Source organism: Gymnoscopelus braueri, assembly GCF_963280865.1.
Source record: "Gymnoscopelus braueri genome assembly, chromosome: 14".
Taxonomy (NCBI): domain Eukaryota; kingdom Metazoa; phylum Chordata; class Actinopteri; order Myctophiformes; family Myctophidae; genus Gymnoscopelus; species Gymnoscopelus braueri.
This window is the reverse complement of record NC_137619.1, coordinates 20,701,923-20,725,922: the sequence shown is the minus strand read 5'-3', so window position 1 is coordinate 20,725,922 and position 24,000 is coordinate 20,701,923. Positions and strand designations below refer to the sequence as shown.

At 43.4% G+C, this 24,000-nt stretch overlaps 1 protein-coding gene across 5 annotated transcripts in view; it reads right to left on the bottom strand.

Annotated features, from left to right (window-relative positions):
- wdpcp (WD repeat containing planar cell polarity effector) overlaps window positions 1-24,000 on the bottom strand; it is a 103,467-nt gene that overhangs the window by 70,310 nt on the left and 9,157 nt on the right. For 4 of the 5 annotated variants that reach the window (XM_080450263.1, XM_080450265.1, XM_080450267.1 and 1 more), the window contains exons 2-3: window positions 10,587-10,702; window positions 3,938-4,022 (exon numbers count right to left, since the gene is read on the bottom strand). In XM_080450263.1, coding sequence (XP_080306389.1) covers window positions 3,938-3,998 — 61 coding nt within the window. In that variant the 5' untranslated portion in view covers window positions 3,999-4,022; window positions 10,587-10,702. The remainder of the gene's footprint in view (window positions 1-3,937; window positions 4,023-10,586; window positions 10,703-24,000) is intronic. The other variant, XM_080450264.1, reaches the window with a different exon arrangement.

Sequence of the window (24,000 nt, the reverse complement as noted above, 5' to 3'; positions counted from 1 at the left end):
ATTTATGTCTCTCTGGCTGGACTGGTATACTAATGTGCCCACAGGGACCCCCAAAAAAACACCCTAAAATAGTTTTTTCCACCGCACACCTTGCCAAGACCTAGCTCCGACCCTATGGTGTTTTAAAATATTGTTCGATGTACTCTTTTGATGTAATTTGAGCCCCTGCCCCTCCAGTAGTCTCTGCACTGCCCTGCACAAATGCCTGCCCGCACACACGCGCATGCACACACACAAACACACCATTAACATACGTGCTTGCAGACGTGTGCATACTTGCAGCATACATATACAACAATAATTACAACAAAAATACAGTATGTGGCTATATTGAAGTGCACACACACACACACACACACACACACACACTCTCACTCACTCACTCACTCACACACACACACACACACACACACACACACACACACACACACACACACACACACACACACACACACACACACACACACACACACACACACACACACACACACACACACACACACAGTGTGAGAGTGCTGAGCTGAGGTATTTCATGGCGTGTTATTCGTCCATGCAGCAGGCCCACAGCAAATAGAAGTACAGTCTGATTCTAACAGCACATCAATTCTTTATCAGCGCTGTTTCTTGCTGCTGCTGTTACTGCTGCCGTCATCCCTGCTCCTACGGCCAGGTCACGCTAATGCAGCAGCAGAGCTGATGGAGGACAACAGGGAATGCACACACACATCATGGCTGTCGGGTGAAACCCTTGTATGTCCAAAACCGTTCCTTTTTTTATTATCATTTAATGAAAATTGACGATCTACAAGCCCACAACGCAATCTGCTATTTTCACAACTTTTCTGTGACACTCTGAAACATAGAGATACATGGTTTCTGCCCGACAGCAACGATAAACACATCATGGCTCTGTCGGGAGGAAACCTTCTATGTCCAAAACGGTTACTTTTCAGGAAATGGGAACAAGCACCTGTGTTCCGATGGATCCAATGTAGTTATTAATTAGTCATAAGCTCTTGTTAATACTTTTCACTGGTTAAATATTTATAAAACCCATAGACACACTTTTCAATTTTTTTCTAAAATAGCAAGAATAGCTATGTACAAGCTCACTAGTATAAACTGAACTTTTTTGCAACACTCTTTGAAATACAGAGATATAAGGTTTCTGCCCGACAGCAACGGCATACACAGTCACACATAGTGTATACTGTATGTACACATTGGTATAAGTGAAATGGACAGAAATGCCCAAATCATGCTGGCCTGAGCCTGAAAATAGCTTTCCATGGCGGGGGAGTAGAGACTCACAAGCAAGTCTCTAAACATTTTGCTCAACCAGAGACTGAGGACAATCTCCCAGCTTTCGTTGTTAAAACTTTGTGGAACCAATTAGAGAGTCAAAAAATTATCTTTGCATTGCAGAACAAATCCAAAGTCTTTAGGGAGGCCCTTCATATTGGGGTAGTGACAGGATTGTTTTCCAAAGCAGTGGGTGTAGGGATTTTAGCGGCTGTTCTCACGGTTCTAGCAACTATCTTGCATTTAGAAGTCCCCAGATGTATCGGCAGGCAGAGCGATACTAGGGCAGAGGTAACCTAAGTACTAGAACAGCAGGCTTGTGACCAGAAGGTCAACGATCGCTTCTATTCCTACTGTCAGGCTGGACAGTAGGAAAAGTAGGTTTCTCAGTAGGTGCTGTTGGGATGCCCTCAGAACCGGGGATGGAGTATGGTGTTGTAGGTCCAACCGAGAACAATGAAAAGTGCACTCAAAACATATAATGGTGGGTTCCTTCCTATACTGAATGACAGAGGTTTAGTGCCCGTTGCACCAGCCAGGTCAAGTGGGAGGGAAGTATTGGAAAAATACAAGCTAAACTTATTTTAGATATTTCTGTTTCAGATCGTATGGGGATACCAGGTTTGTTTTTTGTAGTGGAGATTAGTGATGAGGCATAAATGGCAATTGTATTTTCACAATAAATACTTTTAATGAGGGAAGTATACATATCCACAACCTCCCCATTTCCAGCAAACTAGACAACTTCTTTGAAAACATATCCATATTAACTACTGTCCGGGTAGCTCAGTCGGTAGAAGTTTCTGGGTTCAATCCCGGGCACTGTGTATGAGTAGCACGGCTTAGGTAACTAAGTTGCGCGCTAAGTACATGGGAGCTGATGGTAGGTGTTGTGCTACTCCACCTCAGCAATCCATCTCCCAGGTGCATTGAAAATGGCACTGAAAAGGGGACAGACACCCTTGTTCTCGTCCGATACCAACAATAATCGAACTCCATATACACCGTATAAAGTATACAGTCATGTTATGTTTGTGTCATCTATAAAAATCTATTTAAAAAAAAATGCTTTAAGGTGGAGGAATACAGCGGTAGGTGGGAGGTGATAGGGCGCGTCACACCTCACCAACCAGGCCTCCGCGCTCAGATGTATCCATCCACCGTTTGGCAAGATAGCAAAACACACACAGCAAGAAACAACAAATAAATAAGGAGATGTCACCAGTACATATAGGATATACACCATGTCAAACCACACACACACACACACACACACACACACACACACACACACACACACACACACACACACACACACACACACACACACACACACACACACACACACACACACACACACACACACACACACACACACACACACACACACACACACACACACACACACACACACGTTCACAAACTCAAGTACAAACACAGACAAACATACACCCATGCACACCCACGCATCAGCCTCTGCGAGACACTATCTGCGTCTGAAGCTCAGTAGACTGTGAAAGACGAGACAGAATGGAAGGCAGGAAAAACAAGAAAATGGAGAAACAGGACATTTTCTTCTGAGGGGTAAGAGATGGAATGATAGGTGTAGGAGGATGGGTGGGGAGGGTGGGGACTGATGGCAAGAGAAAACAACTGTCAGGATAGTCAGACTTTTAGGCCACACCAACAAGACCAAGGAGAGGTCCAGGGTTGATAGTTGGTCGCCGTTCATCAATGGATGATGCGCCCCACTCCAAATACAATTCAATGACACTTAAAGTCATTGAATCACAGCTTTCAACATCATCTCTATACAACCCTTGGGTTTTACCCTCTGCCATTGGTGGTAGTGACCAGTGTTGGGGAAGTTACTTTCTCGGGATCCACATAAAAAAGGTAAATGGTGCATTTATATAGCGCAATTTATCCAAAGCACTTTACAATGTGAATTACAAACCATGCAAGGCACCAACCTGCTCATCGGGAGCAGTTAGGGGTTAAGTGTCTTGCTTAAGGACACTTCGACACGAACCCAGGGGAGAACCGGGGATCGACCGGGGAACATTCCGATTCCCAAGCGTCCGCTCTGCCTCCTGAGGCACTGCCAGACGGTAGCAGCTGAAACAGTCCATGGTTGGGCTTTACTGACACACTACTCCCAAATCTGGTCGTTACATTGTACTTGTTCAAAATGGCAAAACAGCGAACTTGACAAAAAAATATGAATCTGGTTGATGTAATTGTGGCCATAGACTGTGTGGGCGTGCTAGACCAACACTTTCCTGTGAAATGCACCATGGGCGCAGCACCAAGACAGGCCGAAACTGACAGAAAAGGGGAATTTTCTCTGTCAATATGGATTATTGTTTCTATAGACTATGATAACCATCAGCAATGAACTGAAATGCACATCAACAGTGCTATACCGCTATAGTGACCCTTTAAAGCATACACCAGCCATGACAACCTGAAGTGAGACAAGGAAAAGTGAGGACAAAGAGAGAATAGGTGATGACTGAGAGAGTGGGTCAGATAGTAAAAACAGATGTAATGAAGGTAGAGAAGAAGGGGAAGAGAGTGATGATTGTGTGAGACGAAGTGGGATGGAGAGGTCGGCCATGCCGATGGGTGCTACCTTTGACCTGGAGTGAGTCTTTGGTGGACCACAAGTGTAGATCAGCCAAACAGAACGCCATCTGACTAAGAGATGAAACCTGAGTCTGCAAACAGAGAGAGAGAGAGAGAGAGAGACTGTCATCTTTGGGGCGCTAGATTCCAGTTTAGCTCCACATAATACGGTTTGAATCTGGAGAGAGAGAGAGAGAGAGAGAGAGAGAGAGAGAGAGAGAGTGAGTGAGTGAGTGAGTGAGTGAGAGAGAGAGTGAGAGTGAGAGAGAGTGAGAATATATGATTGATGTAGTTGAGTTGTAATTTCTAATTGATTCAATTGAAGGCCCCATTATAAGGTGCAAAAAGTTGGTCCATAGTCAGATCAAATGAAAATAATGAAAGGTTGCACAATTCTCTCCACACACAAATATTATTGATTATTAATAAGACGTTTCGGCAATATGCTGTCTTCTGTCAGTAGTACTGTACTGTAGTTGTAATAATTCATACTTAATCACACAATGGTGTCACTTGCCGAAAAGACCCGATCTACAAGCTAAAAAAAACGTAGGGAAGAAACATATTGTTAGCTTGTAGATCGGCTCTTTTCGTGAAGCAACATCATCAAGTGACGAAGTATAAATTAAACAAGAAGAAGAGAGACAGACAGACAGACAGTGATAATCCAGGATCCAGGAATAATGAGTGAACAAGTGAAAGAGTGAACTGAATGAGAAAGAAAGACACAACAGATACACATAGTGGAGAGTTGAGTGTGTAGAGTGACATGAAGAGGCCTTGGGGTCAAACAAACACACTCTTAAGATAACACTCCTTTTTCTATCACTTCAGTGCGCGTCTGGTTTGGGACTGCACGCACCGGTGTCACTTTTCAACACGTCTTGTACGTGTTGAAAAGTGGACAGTCCGTATTGTTTCTTTATTTTGGGCAGACAGTTTTGAAAGCCGAGGGGGGGGACAGTGACGGGGAAAAGGCGGAGGGTTCTGCATAGATTTACTGACTGGAAGACAACTTTACAGTTTTACAGTTTTTGTTTATTTAGAGTAGCCAATAATTTTTTTCTCCCAAATGTAGTCGTTATGCCAATTAATTCCTTCCCACACACATTTCTGTGTTGTCACTGTTGTATCCTACTGACCCTACTATCCCCCACCGGGAGGACGTAGGGCCTATTTTCGTAGTACAGCTAAGTACAAAATAGTGGTCAAGCAACATCATTAAACCATTATAATCATTCATTGCATCAAATCAACTCTACACACACACACACACACACACACACACACACACACACACACACACACACACACACACACACACACACACACACACACACACACACACACACACACAGTGAACTCAGGTTGACACTGCCCCAAGGTCACAGGCAGTGATCTTGTCCCAAATACACACACATCACAGGTGTGTAGCGACGGATGCACACTTTGCAGTTGACAGGCGAGACGAAGCGGGCGGCATTCCACACACATCACTGTCTGCTAATTAAGACAGGACAGGTCTGCAGCAGTCGCTATGTGATGTCCCTGCCTCTCCCACAATCCTTTCCTCTCACCGGAAAACCTAGTTCCTAGTCGTCTGAAACAGGCCCACGAATTACGAAGCTTTGGAATGAAACACAACAAAGTCATGCCTGAGCCTTCGCATTAGTAGGGATTGTGTTACAGTTACAAAGCAGCTAATGTTAACTCTGCAAGTGTAAAACTAAGCATTCTGTCATGGAGGAAGTGATTAAAATGTTATAACATTGTTCCTCCTGGTGGCATACTGTAAGTGGAGCTTCATATCTAGACAATTCCTGAGAATATAGTTTGTTTATCAAATTACAGACTATTTTCAATCACTAATTTTTAAGTGTTTTTAGAGAGTGCATAACCCAGGCAGTGTGGAGGCTGAACAATCTTATCCACTACTAAGCCCTATATACTGTCATAATGAATCGCGAAAACTATGTGGCGAATGTCTGAAGAGTGCAAACTGACTGTAAGTAAACCGACAAACTAATGAAATGGCAGGTGTGGGGAATTCGACAGGTGTGGGGAATTGGCCGAATCAATCTTAGGCTGAGGTTGCCATGGCAATCAATTGGCTCATTTGTGCCACGGCCAGAGCTTTTTCCTATACAACCGACACTGGGCAGTGCACTCACTCGGGTCGTCTGCGACGTGTGTGGCGAATTTGAAGTCGGTCGGTTGAATGGTTCTCGAGCTAAGTGGATTACAGACGCACATACGTACGAAAATACATACAGAGATTCCCTGCATTTATTGTAAGATTTTGAATTTTTCGACCGCAATGACATGCCCAAAATAGCGATGCCAGGTTGAACTTCAAACATAGGAGGAGCATCCCTCAGACCCTCACTGCTTGCTATCCTCCATCAAGAGAAAATATAGCCGAACATATTAATCCCGACAAAGTTAGGCCTACTGATGAAAAAGCTAAATTGGTTTTGATTTCAGTAATTTGCACCCCCATGTACACAGAAAGGCTAGCTCCGCCCTGCATGGTGGACTGCCCCTTATTTATACTTGGTTGTGCATTATGTCGCCGATCTACAAGCTCAGAGATTGCGATGCGTTGTGAGCTTGTGGATCTGCTATTTTCAGTGCGCAATACTGGCAGGCTTTAGTAATCTGTTATGAGTGTGACTCTATTGCTGGGTAGCCCATTGATTTTCTTTATCTGTCCAGCTAATGCTAAAAAAGCACACTATCCTCTTCTCTCTCTCTCTCTCTCTCTCTCTCTCTCTCTCTCTCCTCTCTCTCTCTCTCTCTCCTCTCTCTCTCTCTCTCTCTCTCTCTCTCTCTCTCTCTCTCTCTCTCTCTCTCTCTCTCTCTCTCTCTCTCTCTCTCTCTCTCTCTCTCTCTCTCTCTCTCTCTCTCTCTCTCTCTCTCTCTCTCTCTCTCTCTCTCTAATGCTGAGGATGGGGGACTCTGTCTTATCTTTCGCCTCTTCCTCTTGCTGGTGTGGCAGAAGGGGGTGAAAAAAATATCAAATTTTGCCACTTCCAGCCACCAAAACTACAAGTCCCAACAAAAATACACACAGATAACACTACTGGGTACCATGGAAACGGCAGGGGTCCAGTGTGTGACTAGAAGGACCGTAACGAGTTTACTGGCATAAGAGGATTCTTTCATCTTCCCCTAAACCAGCTCTTTTGGGGCTTCGTTTGCAGGAAGTCAGCCCTTTTGGAGGGGACATATTTTCTTTTGCTATAGTAGCTTGGCGGGTCCAGCAGTCTCTGTGGAAGTGACAGTGTTGAAAAGATGCTGTGGCAGAGTAAGAGAGAGACAATGGAGTTTGTTGACAGTGAAATAGAGAGCAAATATAAAAAGGTGGAATATGTTTGTGCGTGTTCTCTTATATTTCTGTCTTAGTGTTTGTCATTAGGCAGCGCAAACTACAGCACTGAACTATACTTTTATTGTGCAGATTTATTCTCTTAAAGATGTGGAGAGAAATACTGTATTATTCATGTGTATTTTCAGGTATATTCAGTATAGGCTGTACATGTATTTGTGTGTGTGGGACATGAGAAAGAATTACAAAATGAGTGACGGGGTGACCCGATAGGCAAATGGTTAGCGCCCATACCACATGGGCTCTGATGCCTGACAGTGTGTCCCTGGTTCGATTCCTGGCAGACCGGACCTTTTGCTGCAAATCACTCCCCTGCTCTCTATCCGTATTTCCTGTCTGTACAAAGTCCGCCAGGCCAAGTAGGTTATTGTGGGCCAGCAATGCTTTGAATCCAGTCATTATAGAGGTGAGTGGAATCTGTAGAAGTTGAGGGATTCGTGTTGATGAAATTATTATACAGACACAATATGTTGATTTGTGGGAGTGTAGAATATAGTTTTGGGTTTGGACAAAATCTGGGCAGAAAGAGAGTTGAGATAGGGTGGTTTAAAGGATACAGTATTGCGTCTGATTTTCATGGAGGCGATTGGATTCCTTACATTTTTTTTTTTACAGCTTGCAGACATTTGAAACTTTCTTGAGATAGGTAATCCAACATTCACTGTGCCGTTACTTTTTGTCTGTCAAAGTCATGTTATTGTTGCATATTGCATTTTAATCTTCATATTGATTTGAGAAATCAAAATCAAACTAGAAAAAAAGTGTTGAATGTCGCAATATTGTTTAGCCAACACTGACTCAATTATTCAGATTGGGTAATGCTTTAATGGAACGCAATTAACAACTTAAGCCCTATATACTTTGTCATACAAGAAATCTGACCAAAATAAGGATGCCAGGGCTAACATGGTTAACAGATAAATGGCCTAGCTCATTTATGATATACATTATGGCGGAAGCTGTGACAATGACATGTATTGATGCCGGTATGGTCCTGTTTTCAGTGTGTGTTTAGGTAAACTGCAACTGGGGCTGGGTGCATTGAGAGAGGTACACTCACATCCTACATATCCTCATGTTTATCTAGCAACTTCATGAACACACGTGCATGCAGAGACACAAAAAGGTCGACACACATACAAACACACAAAAAGGTTGACACACATACGTGTGTCAACCTGCAGGCAGGCAGGCGCAGGCACATGCGCGCGCGCGCGCACACACACACACACACACACACACACACACACACACACACACACACACACACACACACACACACACACACACACACACACACACACACACACACACACACACACACACACACACACACACACACACACACACACACACACACACACACACACACACACACAGTGCACCCTCCCCATTCACAGCAGGTCACATTGGTCCTGACTCCTGGCCAGCTGCCACACTCTGGTTCTAATCTCTAGCCGGGGTTACCATGGGTTACCTGTCCCCCCTGTAGAGCAGTGAGGGGGCGGGAGGCTGTGGAGGTGCTGGGGGGCATGGAGGCCAGGTTATTGTATCCTGTCTTTACCCCGCTAAAGAGGCTGCTCTCACATCAAAGCGGAGGAGGAGAAAACACATGACTCTTCTTTCAAAGACAGGCCACAGGAACTACGACCTTGTCTGCTCCCTCGCTCTCTTTCTCTGTGTCACTGTCTGCTCTCACGAAGTCTTGACTGTCCCCTCTGGGCGACTGGTGAGTGTGTGTTTGAGTGTGTGTGTGTGTGTGTGTGTGTGTGTGTGTGTGTGTGTGTGTGTGTGTGTGTGTGTGTGTGTGTGTGTGTGTGTGTGTGTGTGTGTGTGTGTGTGTGTGTGTGTGTGTGTGTGTGTGTGTGTGTGTGTGTGTGCGTGTGTGCGTGCGTGAGTGAGTGTGTGCGTGTGTGTGTGAGTGTGTGAGTGGAAACGTACACCTTTGTGTCTGGTTGCCTCCAGCGAGTATGGCTGTGTACTCACTGGAATACACGGCTATTAATATGAATAAATATTCATAAACTATTTTATATTTTAATTTCAGTATCTATTCATGAACAAATGGATTATTGAGTGGAGGTCAATATTTATCAAATACTTAACTCAAACGAGTAATAACTTTTTCTCAAATTCTTTTTGGAAACCTTTTGTCAATAATGACATGCCCAAACTAGGGACGCTAGGATTCAAGTAGTTATTAAGCCCTATGCAAAAATAGCCATTGGGATCTTGTTTAAGCTATTTTTGATTATGTTCTACTTTTTTTTGAGCGGTGTAACCGCTCCTATAAGAGGGTTTAGGACCCATCCGTGGCGAAAGTTTTTCTTTCCGTCGTGAAAATTTGTCTTTCGCTGTGACGCCATGCTGTGGAAAACACGCCCATAGGCTAAGCTCTGCAGGACGTGCTGTGATTGGCTAGCGAGACACATGATGAAATTAACTTCAAACTTCGCAGACGCGCTGTGATTGGCTAGCGAGACGCATGATGAAATTAATAATAATGTAAAAAATGTAAGCACGTCACTTCGCAGGACGTGCTGTGATTGGCTACCGAGATGCATGATGAAATTAATAACTCATAAATAGCACCGCTCACTTCACACTGGGTGTGATTTTTAATATATCTGAACGTTTGTGAAAATCTTTGAAAATGTTCACCTATAATGCCAAGCCCAGAATAGGGATGCCAGGTTTAAAGTTGAAATAACACATACAGTAATATAACACACACACATAATAACACTCACTGTCCGACAGCACTCGAGAAAAGCTAACTTTGCGAATGGGTGTGGTGATCGAGAAGACCCAGAGCTCATTCAAACGTGTTTGACAGAGTCATCAAGTTCGTCACAAGTTACTAGCGTCACTTGGAAAGACCATTTCTTCTTCAACATATCATTGACGTCAAAGGTGAATATGCAATTAACGGCTTTATATGTTTGAATACAAGTACCTTTAGGTATATATTCAGCCAGTAAGGTTTTTCAAGGTATATCCTGACATATTAAGCCTAATACTGTGTTTACCATTACAGGTGAAAGCATGTTGGATAATAAAATCTAAACCACCCGTAACACCATAGCTGTCGCATTTAGCCACAACTTTCCTTGACTATTTTTAGAATGTTGGGAGCTTGCATGGTGAACTGCATTTTCAAACAATTGTGTGCTACGATAAACCAGAGTGGAATCTGACACTCTGAGAGCTCATTTCTGAATGTACCCTGACACCAGCAGGTAAATCAAGATTTGATCTGGTTACTTACAACACTGCTTAGGTCATAGGCAAATCAGCCAGAATGTTGGCAGGGCGTAATCAGGGCCTTGGTCCACGTTTGGTGCCTTCTCTCGGAGCTTGGCCCAGTCAAGAGAGCCGGATGCACTGGAACACCAGAGGGAGGCCAGAATTAATGTAGGTTAGAGATGCAATTCTGCTTGACATCTTAAGAGTCCTTTCTCTCTCACACACAGTCACACACATACATAATATGCAGTTCCATAAATAGACAAATCAACCACACGTACACACAGACGCATGCATGCACGCACACACGCACACACACCCCTGAGGCCGTGATATCAGCGAGTGAGGTGAGGTGAAGTGTAGTAAATTATAGGGTAAAGAGCTGCCACAGAGTGACTGTCTTTCTGACAGACAGACAGATGTACATTGCACGCACGCACACGCACACACACACACACACACACACAGTGAACCTCCTGACTGTCAGGTGAAAAAAAAAAACAGCTAGCAAATTCACGTGTATTGGAGAGGCCCTCCCCTGGCCCAACAGGCTGGCAGTGACTAAATTGGGCAGAAAATCTTAAGAAACCAAATAATAAAGCATTATTACTATGTTGTATGACATAGTCACAAGCTTAAAATAGCCAATCTACAATATCATAACGGGTTGTGAGTTTGCATATTGGCTATTTCCAGCACGCATCAACGTATTACAACGGAGTACAAATTACACATTAGTGTGTCTACAGTACGTCATTTTTCTTCATGTCCATTTTCATTCTTTAATTCTTTCACTTGCTTTTTGTTCTCAGCAGGTGGTTTCCATTTCTTTTTGGGGCTTCTTGATTTGTCCTTCTTTGCTATTTCCCCCCCTCTTCTTCAAAGCATGAATTCTCACCATCCCTCCATTACTAATACACTCTTTCTCTTCTCTCCCTCTCTCACGCTCTTTGTGAATCATCGGGGCCCTCTCATCTCTTTCTCTCTTTCTATCTCTCTACCTTCTTACACCTCTCCACGATTCCCTCTCACCTGTGCCCGCGTTGTCTTGTTTTGGCTCTCGAAGGCAGCTTGGCAAACACAACTGTATACAAAAGAGTAGAAAGCATTTTCAGCCAACTCTGTGTGTGTGTGTGTGTGTGTGTGTGTGCGTGTGTTTGTGCTCTTTCTAGGTTGAGGTACTTTGGAGTGGCTGCCAAGTGTCGGACTTTTAATAAGCAGCACGTACAACCAACTCAGTCTTCTAATGCATGCCTGCCAGCCTATCTCTCAAAAGAGCTACACCTGAAGGAACACCCACACCCACCCACACACACACACACACACACCTCAGTCCTCCGCTGAATTCTTGTTATCTCTTAAACATGAGGAAACATGAGAAAATGCACACATGCAGTACATCCGACAGTACACACGGCACACGTGCAAACACACGTGCAAACACACACACACACACACACACACACACACACACACACACACACACACACACACACACACACACACACACACACACACACACACACACACACACACACACACACACACACACACACACACACACACACACACACACACACACACACACACACACACACACAGTTCTTATCTATTTCCTTGAGGGAACAGACTTCTATCAAAACGACAGAATCCCAAAACAAAAGAGACGTTTCAAAAGAAGACAGAAGCAGAGAGAGGAAGAAAACAAAGATAATCTGAACACTGAAATGTGTCCGTTGCAGCGCTATAACAGAGCAAAGCATCATGGGGATACGCCTAGAATGCCTTGAGAGCTGATACAGTTAGGGGTGTGTGTGCGCGCTCACACATGTGGGTGTTTTTATGTTGTGTAAAGGAACTGCAGAGTACACAGTAACATCCTCAGTGGATGAAAATGGATAAATTAACACTGAGGATTTGAGTGTACAGAAATGAACAGAAATAGAGATGAATGATTCCTTTTCCTGTCAAAATGTCTTGTTGGCACAGCGGTGGGTTTAGTATAGTATAGTATAGTTTTGTTTAACATAGCATTAGTCACTTGTGACTAAATAATTACAATGTGGGTGGGTGGGAAGTTTTGGCTTCTAAGTAAACATAATAAGTAATTTCAAGATGTCTGGCGTCTGGGTTCTAATGTGTGATGAGCATTTACTGTAATGTTGTACTTCACTATGTAACTTTGTTTTATGAATGAAACGTAATTGTCCAATCTGTATGGTAGAGTATTAGTATTAAAGGTTAAAGGTTAATAGTTAAAGGTTCTATGACATTCATTTTCACTTTTTTTATGTTTTTTGGGGGGTTTTATGACCTCAATTACACCCCAAAAATCTGAACTTTGAACATTCAGTGGATTTTCTGTGGTCTGGGGTTTTCTGATTAATTAGGCTGAAAAGTAATCTGAGCTTGGCCCTTGGATAGTGAAGTCACAGGCCATTAATCCCGCCCACTCTCCTCCTCGCCCCTCCCCTCCCCTATCCTTTCCTTTGGGGGGGGGGGGGGGGGGGCGGAGCAGAGGCGATGATTGACAGGCAAAATCCCTCAACAGCGACACCCGCAGGCAAAGATAAATTTTTTTCATTGCAGTTGAAAAGGCTTTAGAAATGTGAGAGAAAAACACCTGCCATGGATCACTGGAGTGGATTTTTTTGTTAAAACTTTTTATACACGTTTGAAGGACCATGACAAAGACTTTTAACACATTGACTGCCAATCACGTAGATCTACGCGAACCGCTTTAAAGCCGCCATGTGCCAATCGCGTAGATCTACGTGAAGTGGAAAAAAAATTGTAATGTTTTTTTTTTCCAATTTCACCCAAAGACCAAGGAGATATGATTAGTTGAAGATCTAGACTCCTATCCACTTCCTTGATAACTTAAAACTTAAAAATGCTGTATTTCGGCTCCTGAGTACTTTTTTTTTTCCAATGAAAAACTCTGGCACTGGCTAAAAAATTATGAAATAATTCTGGCAGTCAATGGTAAAACTGAATGTCATGAAACCTTTAATACATTATAACTTGTACAATTGGGGTTGCTGTATTTGTCTCCCTGCTCTTCTATTGAGACATTTAGATGGTGTCAAAGGTCATGTCTCACCTAGACACAGGATCTGACATGAATTTTTACCTGATGGTCAAGGTTCAATTTATCCGTTGAGCAAGTAGGCAGGCTCTATTAGCTCAATGGTAAAGGTTTCAGCACTTTAATCAGAAAACCCGGGGTAGAAGAGGAAAGTTACAAAGTGCAGCTTTAACTTGTTTTACTGTATAATAATGGTTAAGTTCAGGCCTATTTTCCTTTGTACGGCAGTCGTGATTATGTCACTACAATAATCCAGTCAGAGTGATGATGTCACCATCTCTCCTCAAGTTGACACTCCTCAAACATTGGCGCAGTTACCTGTAAAGCAGTCGTATGGACTCTCCAAACAGGCCTCAACTGAAGCCTGGGCTGGGTAAAGGGGGTTTCCACTTCATTTAACCGTTTAAGCCTGATACTGTTATCTGTCAAAAACAGTTTATCTTGTAGATCTGCTTTTATTGCTACGCAACGCCAGTGTACGACGTGTGTAAATTAAGCATACTGTAGCCCTAGGGCCTAGGCTATAACAACCAAAATAAGGATGCCTGGGTTAAAGTGGTTATAACTACCATCTTACACTCTCAAGAGTATGTAACACTCAGCATATCTGGACAACCTGCAAACTCCTGACATGATGCTCTTAAACTCAGATTAATATCTTGACACAAGTTTGAATTCACTCAGTTTCCCCTCTTTCGTTCTCATCTCTCATCTCTCGCTCCCTCTTATTTCTCTCAGCGGGTCATGTTCTGGACCGCCCGAGGACCTTGACGTAACTGCTTGAGAGAGAAAGAGAGATAGAAAGAGGAAGAAACAGAGAGAGAGAGAGAGGATAACGTCAAGACTACTCTTCAGGGGCGAAGAAGTGGGAAGGCCTGGCAGCACACTCACACACTCACACGCACACGCACACGCACACGCACACACACACACACACACACACGTACGCAAAAAACACACCTTCTCAGCTGTCCGATTACAAGACGTGGAGAAGGAGGAGAGTGGATTGCAGGCAAAGTGGCGCCAGGCAGCACGCCGAAACCACACACGCACGCAGCACACACACACACACACACACACACACACACACACACACACACACACACACACACACACACACACACACACACACACACACACACACACACACACACACACACACACACACACACACACACACACAGTCCCAGAGGAACCCATTCAGAGCTGTCGGAGGGTGAAGAATAGAGGTGATGGACAGGCAGAACAAAATGAGGTAAAGCTAATACTATTCAGGAGAGGTGACAGGTACAGTCACTGTGTGTGTGTGTGTGTGTGTTGTGTGTGTGTGTGTGTGTGTGTGTGTGTGTGTGCGTGTGTGTGTGTGTGTGTGTGTTACAGGACATGTCAATCAGCAGGAAAATGAAGCTTAGAGTGACATGGCCGCCGGGCGAGTCTGGTTGCCGAGTGATGTTGTGTGAGAGAGTGTGCATGTGTGTATATTTGAATGTGTATATAAGCATATGAATGTGTATGTGCACTTGTGCATGTCTGTGTGTGTAGAGGAGTCATAGAGGCTGTGAAGGAGGAATCCAGTGTTGTTGGATATATAAAGGCCATGAGCAGGTGAGGAGTTGAAGAGTTCATAAAGAAAGACATAAAGAAAGAAAGACGTAGATAGACACAAGAATAAAGATAGAAAGAAAGACATAAAAAAAAGAAAGACGTAGATAGACACAAGAATAAAGAAATACATAAAGAAGGAAAGACGTAGATAGACACAAGAAGAAAGAAAGAAAGAAAGAATCAATCAAAGAGAAAGATTGCTTGTTTGGACAAGCAGAAAAGGTAGAAGTAATTAAGTTCATTCACTGTTATATAACGTATAGTTATTACTATATAATTAATAGATAGTAATTATGATATGAATCAGTGTTTATAACTTACCTTCAGTGGCCTATATATAGTGTTTAAACAAGGGTTGAATATTTCTGATAAATGATCAGCAAAGACTAAAATATGGAAAGGTTAAAAAGGTTACTTTGAATATGATGGGAGACATGTAACTTGAGGTAGACAGTAAAATGCTCAGTGATAACTTATCCATATGTAACTCGAGAGTCTACTAATTGAACCAAATTGGTTACATTAAAAAAAAAAGTACACTCTCATAGTTCAATGAACACTGAGGATTTTACTGTGGATGGCCTGAGAGTCTGGAACGTCTTTCCTTCTGGTTCAAATAATGGCAGACTCTTCTGACCTGGATATTACTGCAGTCAATATCATAACTTTTTTTATTTTAAATTAATTGTGCAGCCATTTTATTTGGCTGTGTGTGTGTGTGTGTGTGTGTGTGTGTGTGTGTGTGTGTGTGTGTGTGTGTGTGTGTGTGTGTGTGTGTGTGTGTGTGTGTGTTGTGAAGTGGAGGCTCCTCTAAGCAGATGTGTAAACGTCATTAGAGGAGGTAATGGAGGGAGGGAAGAGGAGGTGAGGAGAAAGGAGGAGAGGTATTTACACACAACGCCTGGAGCAGAAACACAAACACAGACCAGTAATGAGAGAGAGAGAGAGAGAGAGAGAGAGAGAGAGAGAGAGAGAGAGAGAGAGAGAGAGAGAGAGAGAGAGAGAGAAGAGAGAGAGAGAGAGAGAGAGAGAGAGAGAGGTAAAGATGGAGAGAGACGAACGAATGGAAGGAAGAGGGGAGATAGTGGGAGGAACCACAGAGGAAGATCGTTGGTATAAATTGAGCTATTGCAAATGAGGGATTGACTATGCAAAATACGTTGTGAGATAGGTCAATGAAGGAGAGAGCTAGATCGAGACAGAGAGACAGAGAGAGAGAGAGAGAGAGAGAGAGAGAGAGAGAGAGAGAGAGAGAGAGAGAGAGAGAGAATCAGACATAAAGGAAGCAAGAAAGAGTGAGATCTATGAAAACCTAACTTTGTGTATCAATATATATGTTACAGTATGATTGGAAAACCAGTCAGATTGAAAAAGGAGTGCTCGTTTTCTTCGAGTTCACCCCCCCCAGGGCCCGCCCGTCAAAAAAAGTAAAACAAAGTTGAACGGCGAAATAAAAACATCAAAGCCTCCCGCTTGCTCTGCCTTGCGCCGAACGAGAGAACCTTTTTCAATCTGACTGGTTTTCCAATCATACTGCGACATATACACTTATAATCTTACATTGATAATCTCAATTATCAATATGCCAAAATTCTGACTTCACTCTCTGACTTACTTAAGGGCCATTCAAACCAAGCACTATAACGATATAACAACTTATAAATATATCAGAATGATTTTAAAAACTCGTCATAAAAGGCCATTTATTCGTAATGTATTCATAGTTGCACACCGTTGTCACTAGCCGCTGTTAGCATGTAGATTGGCAAAGTTAAAGGGCTTTTCACACAGGAAGCGATTGATGTGCCTAGTAATTAATTTTCAAGAGCGATGAGCATTCAGGTAGTAGGGGGCGTGGGGCTGTGGGCAGTGGTGTGTTCTACCGTGGTACGCTGTATACGCCGTATGGCCTGCAGATTTTTTTCGTCGCCACCGTATACATCCAAAAACGGTTCGAAACGGCGTATCTGATACGTTGATACGCATCTGATACGCTGCACCCAGGAGTGGCTGGGCTGGGGGGCAGCAATACAAACAGCAAGAATGTGGTCTGACCGTCTGACTAGTCTAACTCTGAGGTGAAGGCTTATTATGTGCGTGGCTATTGTTCTTGTGGTGATAATGAATGGCTACTGGCGAAGGAATTCACACATTTCAACGACCTGCCATTCACTTCATTGAACGTAGGTCACTGAATTGAGTACTTCATTAGTATTCAAATTTCGCGATATAGCACACCAAAATCTTGAATCTTCAATACAGTTTGTGTCTTCAATGCCAAGTTATACTATTCTGTAATAGATACAGGAATGCTCGCTGTTAACACTGCTATTATATATGATAAGCCTAACCAGCATTTATTTATAACAATCCGTGCACTTCTATGGTAATAATAACATTTAAAAAAAATGCATCCAATGCTAAAAGCAGCTCAAAGTCGTTGAGTACAGGGTGATTAACATTAGAAACAGTAGAAAATCAGTATAAAGCCTATTGTAAGTGTACTATCTATTGTTATAGTATACCCTCCAAAAAAATGTAGAACACACCACTGGCTGTGGGCAATCTGATAGACGTAGCGACAAGCGGGTGTGATGCCGTGAAACTGCCGCATTTGTGATCGTCTCACGCACTCATCAAAAGTTGAATTGTGTTGAACCTTTTTCTACAGCTGCCTCTACTTTTCTATGAAGAGCGCAGTGTGCGCGCATCTAAACGAATACGTGGGTGTAGCATCGCTCCCGTGTGAAAAGCCCTAAAATCAGGCTACATGCAACCACACATTCCCAGCTGTCAGTCACTCATACGGCTAACAGGCCTAACCTGGCAAATGTTTTCACTAAATGCAGGCGTGCATCAGCCTCCGAGCGGTGCCCAAGGGCAGGAAAGGTAATACCTCCAAAAACGCAAACGTGCACACACACACACACACACACAATCGCTGTCTGACTTCAAAGAGATTCTCAGGGTCCATCTCCTTCCGTTGTTCCGAGTGTCCCCCACACCTCTGCCACAGCGAAGGTGACGCGTGTCACGCAGACCATGAAGGTTTGTGTTCACGTCGGTGGATCTGCAGGGCCTGCAAAGCATCAAGTAGCTCCTGTTGTTCAACCATCACCTCCTGAACACAGACCAGCACAAACGCACAACAAACAAACACGCATACACGTACAGTATACAATACTGTAACAGAGAGGTCCTGTGTTACTTATGTTTGTTTGCACATGTATTTGTGACCCTGATTTATTGATTAATTGCAAAACCTATTGGCACTTTAGTAACTTACACAGCATCATTTGCACAGTTATATGTTGCACAGTCATGCTTTTATTGTTAGTTGAATACATTGACTTGTTTCCTGTTTAGCTGAGCTAGCCACGCAGCCAACGAGTTCCACCTGGGGAGACAAATGTTGGGTGTTTGGTGAATCATGATTGGCAAGTGCAATAGATGGACATTAAGAGCAAGTACAATATTGAGTGTATATGTTAAGAGTGCCAGATGGAAAAGTGCAATATAATGTGAAGTTTGATTGTAAAGTTTGATTGAATGCTTAACAGTACCTTAACCCATTGATACCTGGAACGCATCTGTGTCACTTTAGATCTCTTTAGGCTATTCAAAAATAGCAGATATACAAGCTCATAGCGCGGCACCGAGTGCCGCGCTATGAACTTGTAGATCTGCTATTTTTGAAAAATCGAGAAAAAATAAATTGGGGTTTTTTTTCAATTTTTTTTTAGGATTTAGAAGACATTTCTAGAATCTTCTCAGGTCTTAATGGGTTAAGTGTTAAGTGTGTTTCCAGTATAATTGGGCTGGACCATAGTCAGGATGGCAGAGGAGTGGTTGTGATGTGCTTTTGGTCATTGCTAATGATATTTATGTTGTAGTGTGAAGAAGGAGAAGGGATCATTACTATTAGTTCATTCGGCATTTTATTATAATTGTATGTGGGTTAAAATTAAGGCATGTGTATTTATGTATGTATTCCAGAATACACCCCATGACATGGTGGACTCCAGGCCCATTAGCTCAGCTGAGTATAACATCTGCCAGTTAACTTATGACTGAGCTATGCGTGGAGAGCTGGGCACCACCATGTCCTGGGGGTTGGAGATCCTGTCCTTTTTGTATTTTTGTCGGTGAATAAATACACCTTTTGGTTGCACCCTACCTCAAGGCCTCTGTACTGCTTCTAGCCCCAAGTCGGACATTCTAACACATACGTATGCACACAAGTCAGAGATACACGTACACAAACATAAACTTGCATGCAAGTAAAGAGGAAAAATTTTACTATGAGCGTGGATGCACACCCTGTCACACACACACACACACACACACACACACACACACACACACACACACACACACACACACACACACACACACACACACACACACACACACACACACACACACACACACACACACACACACACACACACACACACACACACACACACACACACACACCTACCTGTCAATGCCTTTCATTGGATAGGTCCTTTAAAGTTGTTGTCAGATGCACAGAGAGAGGTTACTCTAGCAAAACTAAAGGTCAGGATCAACATCCTGCAAGTCCTCTCAGCCATGTTATTTAACCGTCACACACACACACACATGCTGTCCGTCACCTCCCCAGACACGGCCCTGACACCTCTGACACAGTCCAGCAGCCATCAGCTCACTGTCCGTCTTTCTGCCTCCTCTCTGTGACAAGTTGACGTGGGGGCTGGCGTTAGTCCGAACTCTGACTCTCTCCAACTGTCCGAAGGAGGTTTGCTTCTCTTTGCAGTGACCTCAGAGACAGACAGCTACGGTGTCATCTGGCACAAGCTTTGGGTAAACTCATTCTAGGTAGAAAATATACTTGTGGTGACTGTGAGTACCAAATAAGAAGTGCATTCCATTTTATCCATTTGCAGGAGAACATTTAGGAGATTTGCTAAATACAGGAGAGATCAAATGTGTCAATCAAGTCCATATTAATGTTCATAAGTTTGTGATGCATTTATTACGTATATTGATATACCACTGTGTCATGTGATCAAAACTGTCTGAAGGACAGACCGACTCTAATTAACCAACCATCATACTATCGATGTCCAATGTCATTATATACGCACGACACACGCATACAGGTACATAGGTGGAAAAACAGACACAGACGAACACAGCCACTAACGGCTCAATGTTCAATTTGATAAACTTAAGTTCCTTGTTCAAGCGCACACGCACGCACGCACGCACGCACGCACGCACGCACGCACGCACGCACGCACGCACGCACGCACGCACGCACGCACACACACACACACACACACACACACACACACACACACACACACACACACACACACACACACACACACACACACACACACACACACACACACACACACACACACACACACACACACACACACACACACACACACACACACACACACACACACACACACACACACACACACACACACACACACACACACACACACACACACACACACACACACACAGCTATACAAGGGAGGGGAAATCCTACATGGCTGCTGCTGATTTCTGCTGTTCAGTCAGGACAATAGAGGGGCCAGGCCTGTGCTGCTGGGTCAAGTTGTGTCTTGTCAAGCCCTGTATCCTCTTTCCACTGAGCCTGACAGTTAAGGTGTACCACAGAGGCCCGTACTGGGCCCCATGTTAAACACATTCGCCCTGCAGTTAGACCTGACTAAAGCAAAGAGAAACGGCTCGGCTTTCACATCAAACAGCCACAACAGCCTCCTACCCCCACACACAATTCAACAAAGTTCACAGGCTTCAAGTATTGCAATTGCTGCTGCTTGTCTTTTGGAAATTCTTTGCTGAAAGAAACAATATTTTAAGCAGATCATGAGCAAATGATGACTTTTGGGTCCAAAACTACCTTATGTCTCTCTACAGGTTTCAATCCCATGTTTAGGTTTGTATCATGTATGTTCCTGAGTATTACAGTGACTTTGACTCCTTGAACTTACTATTGGTTGTATGGTTGGTTGGTGATCTGGGAACTGAAGCCGTTCATCATCGTTTCTATGGATAAAATCTAAATGATATAAAATGCAAAAGAGTGCTACCATAACCAAACAGAATTTCCTTCGAGATTCCTGCCATATTGTTAATTTCACATGGTTTTTCCTTCAGCCTATACAGGCCATCTGTACCTAGTTATTCTTAATTTAGAGGCTATGTGATGAGTACTTGAGTGAGCAGCAGTTAAAACAACACGATGGAACCGTCATCTGGAGGGTTAAAAGCAATTGTTCACAGTCCTCAAGTGGTTTCACCAGACGATTTACTACTTGGGAGGTGCTGCTACCTTACATATTTTATCTGCATACAAATACATAGTGTTCATTTCATCCTGCTTGGAGAGCCAAATAGGTGGGGTTTACAGCACCAGCACAGCACTGTTAATCATAAATAAACACACTTTGACATGACGCAATATATTGTAGTGTAATTGCAATACAGGACAGGACATGGACTGTATTGCCTAAGAAAATCCAAACCCATCTGCTACTCCGAAGATGATAAAAACGCTAAGAGCTAATTGCAGACCTACATTTTATATATTGGCCCCCTGAAGCTTTACTGCTGCACACAAGGTATTATTTAGAAAACCAGGCAAAATTAGAGCAGGCTACATGAGAAGTTGAGGGAGTTTTTGGCCACATCCCTTTGTAGTTTAGGTGTCAACGTTTGTGAGTGATTAAGCCTCATCAGAAATGATTAAACCCAACAGAAATACTAAATAAAACAATGCTACTAAGCCTTACCGTTTGAACAAAACACAACAGGCCATTGTAGGGGACAACGCTCATCTCACACACAACACTCATCACGGCAGGAGCAGAAACCGAGAGGCTTAAGCCACCACTGTTCTGATGTCACACAATCTCACACCACGCGAGCATTCACGCGTGCACGCACGCTACACACGCACTCACGCACGCTACACACGCACGCACGTTACACACACAGCCTCCCACCAGAACGAGGCCTATGCATGATTGATGCTTTATATCTTCTCCCCGTTTGTGTACAATATATGTGTATGTCTACATAGTAATGTCCTGATTGTTAATTTAACTCTGAAAGTGACTCTCAAGTGTCTCAAATGGACATTAACACTATCTTCAGAGTTCAGACTATCTTTAACCCATTGATACCTGGAACGCTTCTGTGTCACTTTAGATGCCTTTGGCTATTCAAAAATAGCAGATATACAAGCTCATAGCGCGGCACCGAGTGCCGCGCTACGAGCTTGTATATCTGCTATTTTTGAAAAATCGAGGGAAAAAAATGTGGGTTTTTCTTTCAAAAAATTGTTAGGATTTAGGAGACATTTCTAGAATCTTCTCAGGTCTTAATGGGTTAAAGACAATAAAGTATAGGAATGTTGTCCTCATGTTAACAGACTCCTAACGCCATTCTCTTGAACAAAGTGACAGTCCCCCATCCATTCTCCTCCTTTCCTCTTCATGTACACAGGACTTAACAGCATCTGGGGCGGCCCTATCCCATCAGCCCCACTGTCGACACGGCAACCATTGCCTATCCTGGCTAACATCTGCCACGGCGACCCCGGGGCCGTTAGAAAGCGGGTTTAATCCCTTCACAGCCGTGTTGTTGTTGTTGATGTTGTTGTGGTGTGTGGGAGGCAGTGGTGGAAAAAGTACTAAAATTATTTACTTAAGTAAAAGTACCAATACTGCAATATAAAAATACTCTGTTACAAGTAAAAGTCCAGAATTAAAAATTTACTTGAGTAAAAGTACAAAAGTATTGGCATCAAAATGTACTTAAAGTACCAAAAGTAAAAGTACTAAATATTTGAAAATAGCAGATCTACAAGCTCACAACGCGTCGCGATGCGACGCGTTGTGAGCTTGTAGATCGGCTATTTTCAAATAGCTTAGGTATAAAATAGGGTTAAAGTGGGTAATGTATGTTTCTTTACATCATGATTTTTATCTGAAAAGTAACTAGTAACTATAGTTTTCAAATAAATGTAGTGGAGTAAAAGTACAATATTTGCCTCTGAGATGTAGTGGAGTAGAAGTAAAAGTATTGGAAATTGTAAATACTCAAGTAAAGTACAAATACCTCAAAATTGTACTTAAGTACAGTACTTAAGTAAATGTACTTAGTTACTTTCCACCACTGGTGTGAGGGTGGGTTGTGGGGGGACGATATTTGAGCTGCAGACAAATAATAATAAAAAAATAGAATAACGACAGAGGCAACCTGTGGGCCTCTCCCGGAAGGACCCCGGAATGTTGTCGGTCAGCGTGCGACCCCACAGTCACCCCCCATCCTGGCAGTGCCGTGCCCTGACCAAACCCAACCCAGCCCCATTATGGTTGTGCAAAGGGGCGCGACCGCCAGGACCGAGGACCGGCGAGGCTAGCTGCCGTCGTTACGTCCAGTTGGATGGATTTGGGGCTTGAGGCTAAAGAAGGAAAGGTGGTGGTGGGTTTGATGTTTGTTGTTGTGGCGGTAATGGGAGTTGGGGAATGTGTATCTGCCTGGCCTATAAATATGAAACAACAGGCGAACGGGCGATAAAAAAAAAGGGTGAAACACCTTTTCCCCCTGATGCGAGAAGCTGCCATGTTGTCAAAGGCTTGGGGGTTCTAGCGACTGCGTTGATGCTGCTGCCGCCGTTTTTTTTTGTTGGTCACCCTTCACCAGGTTC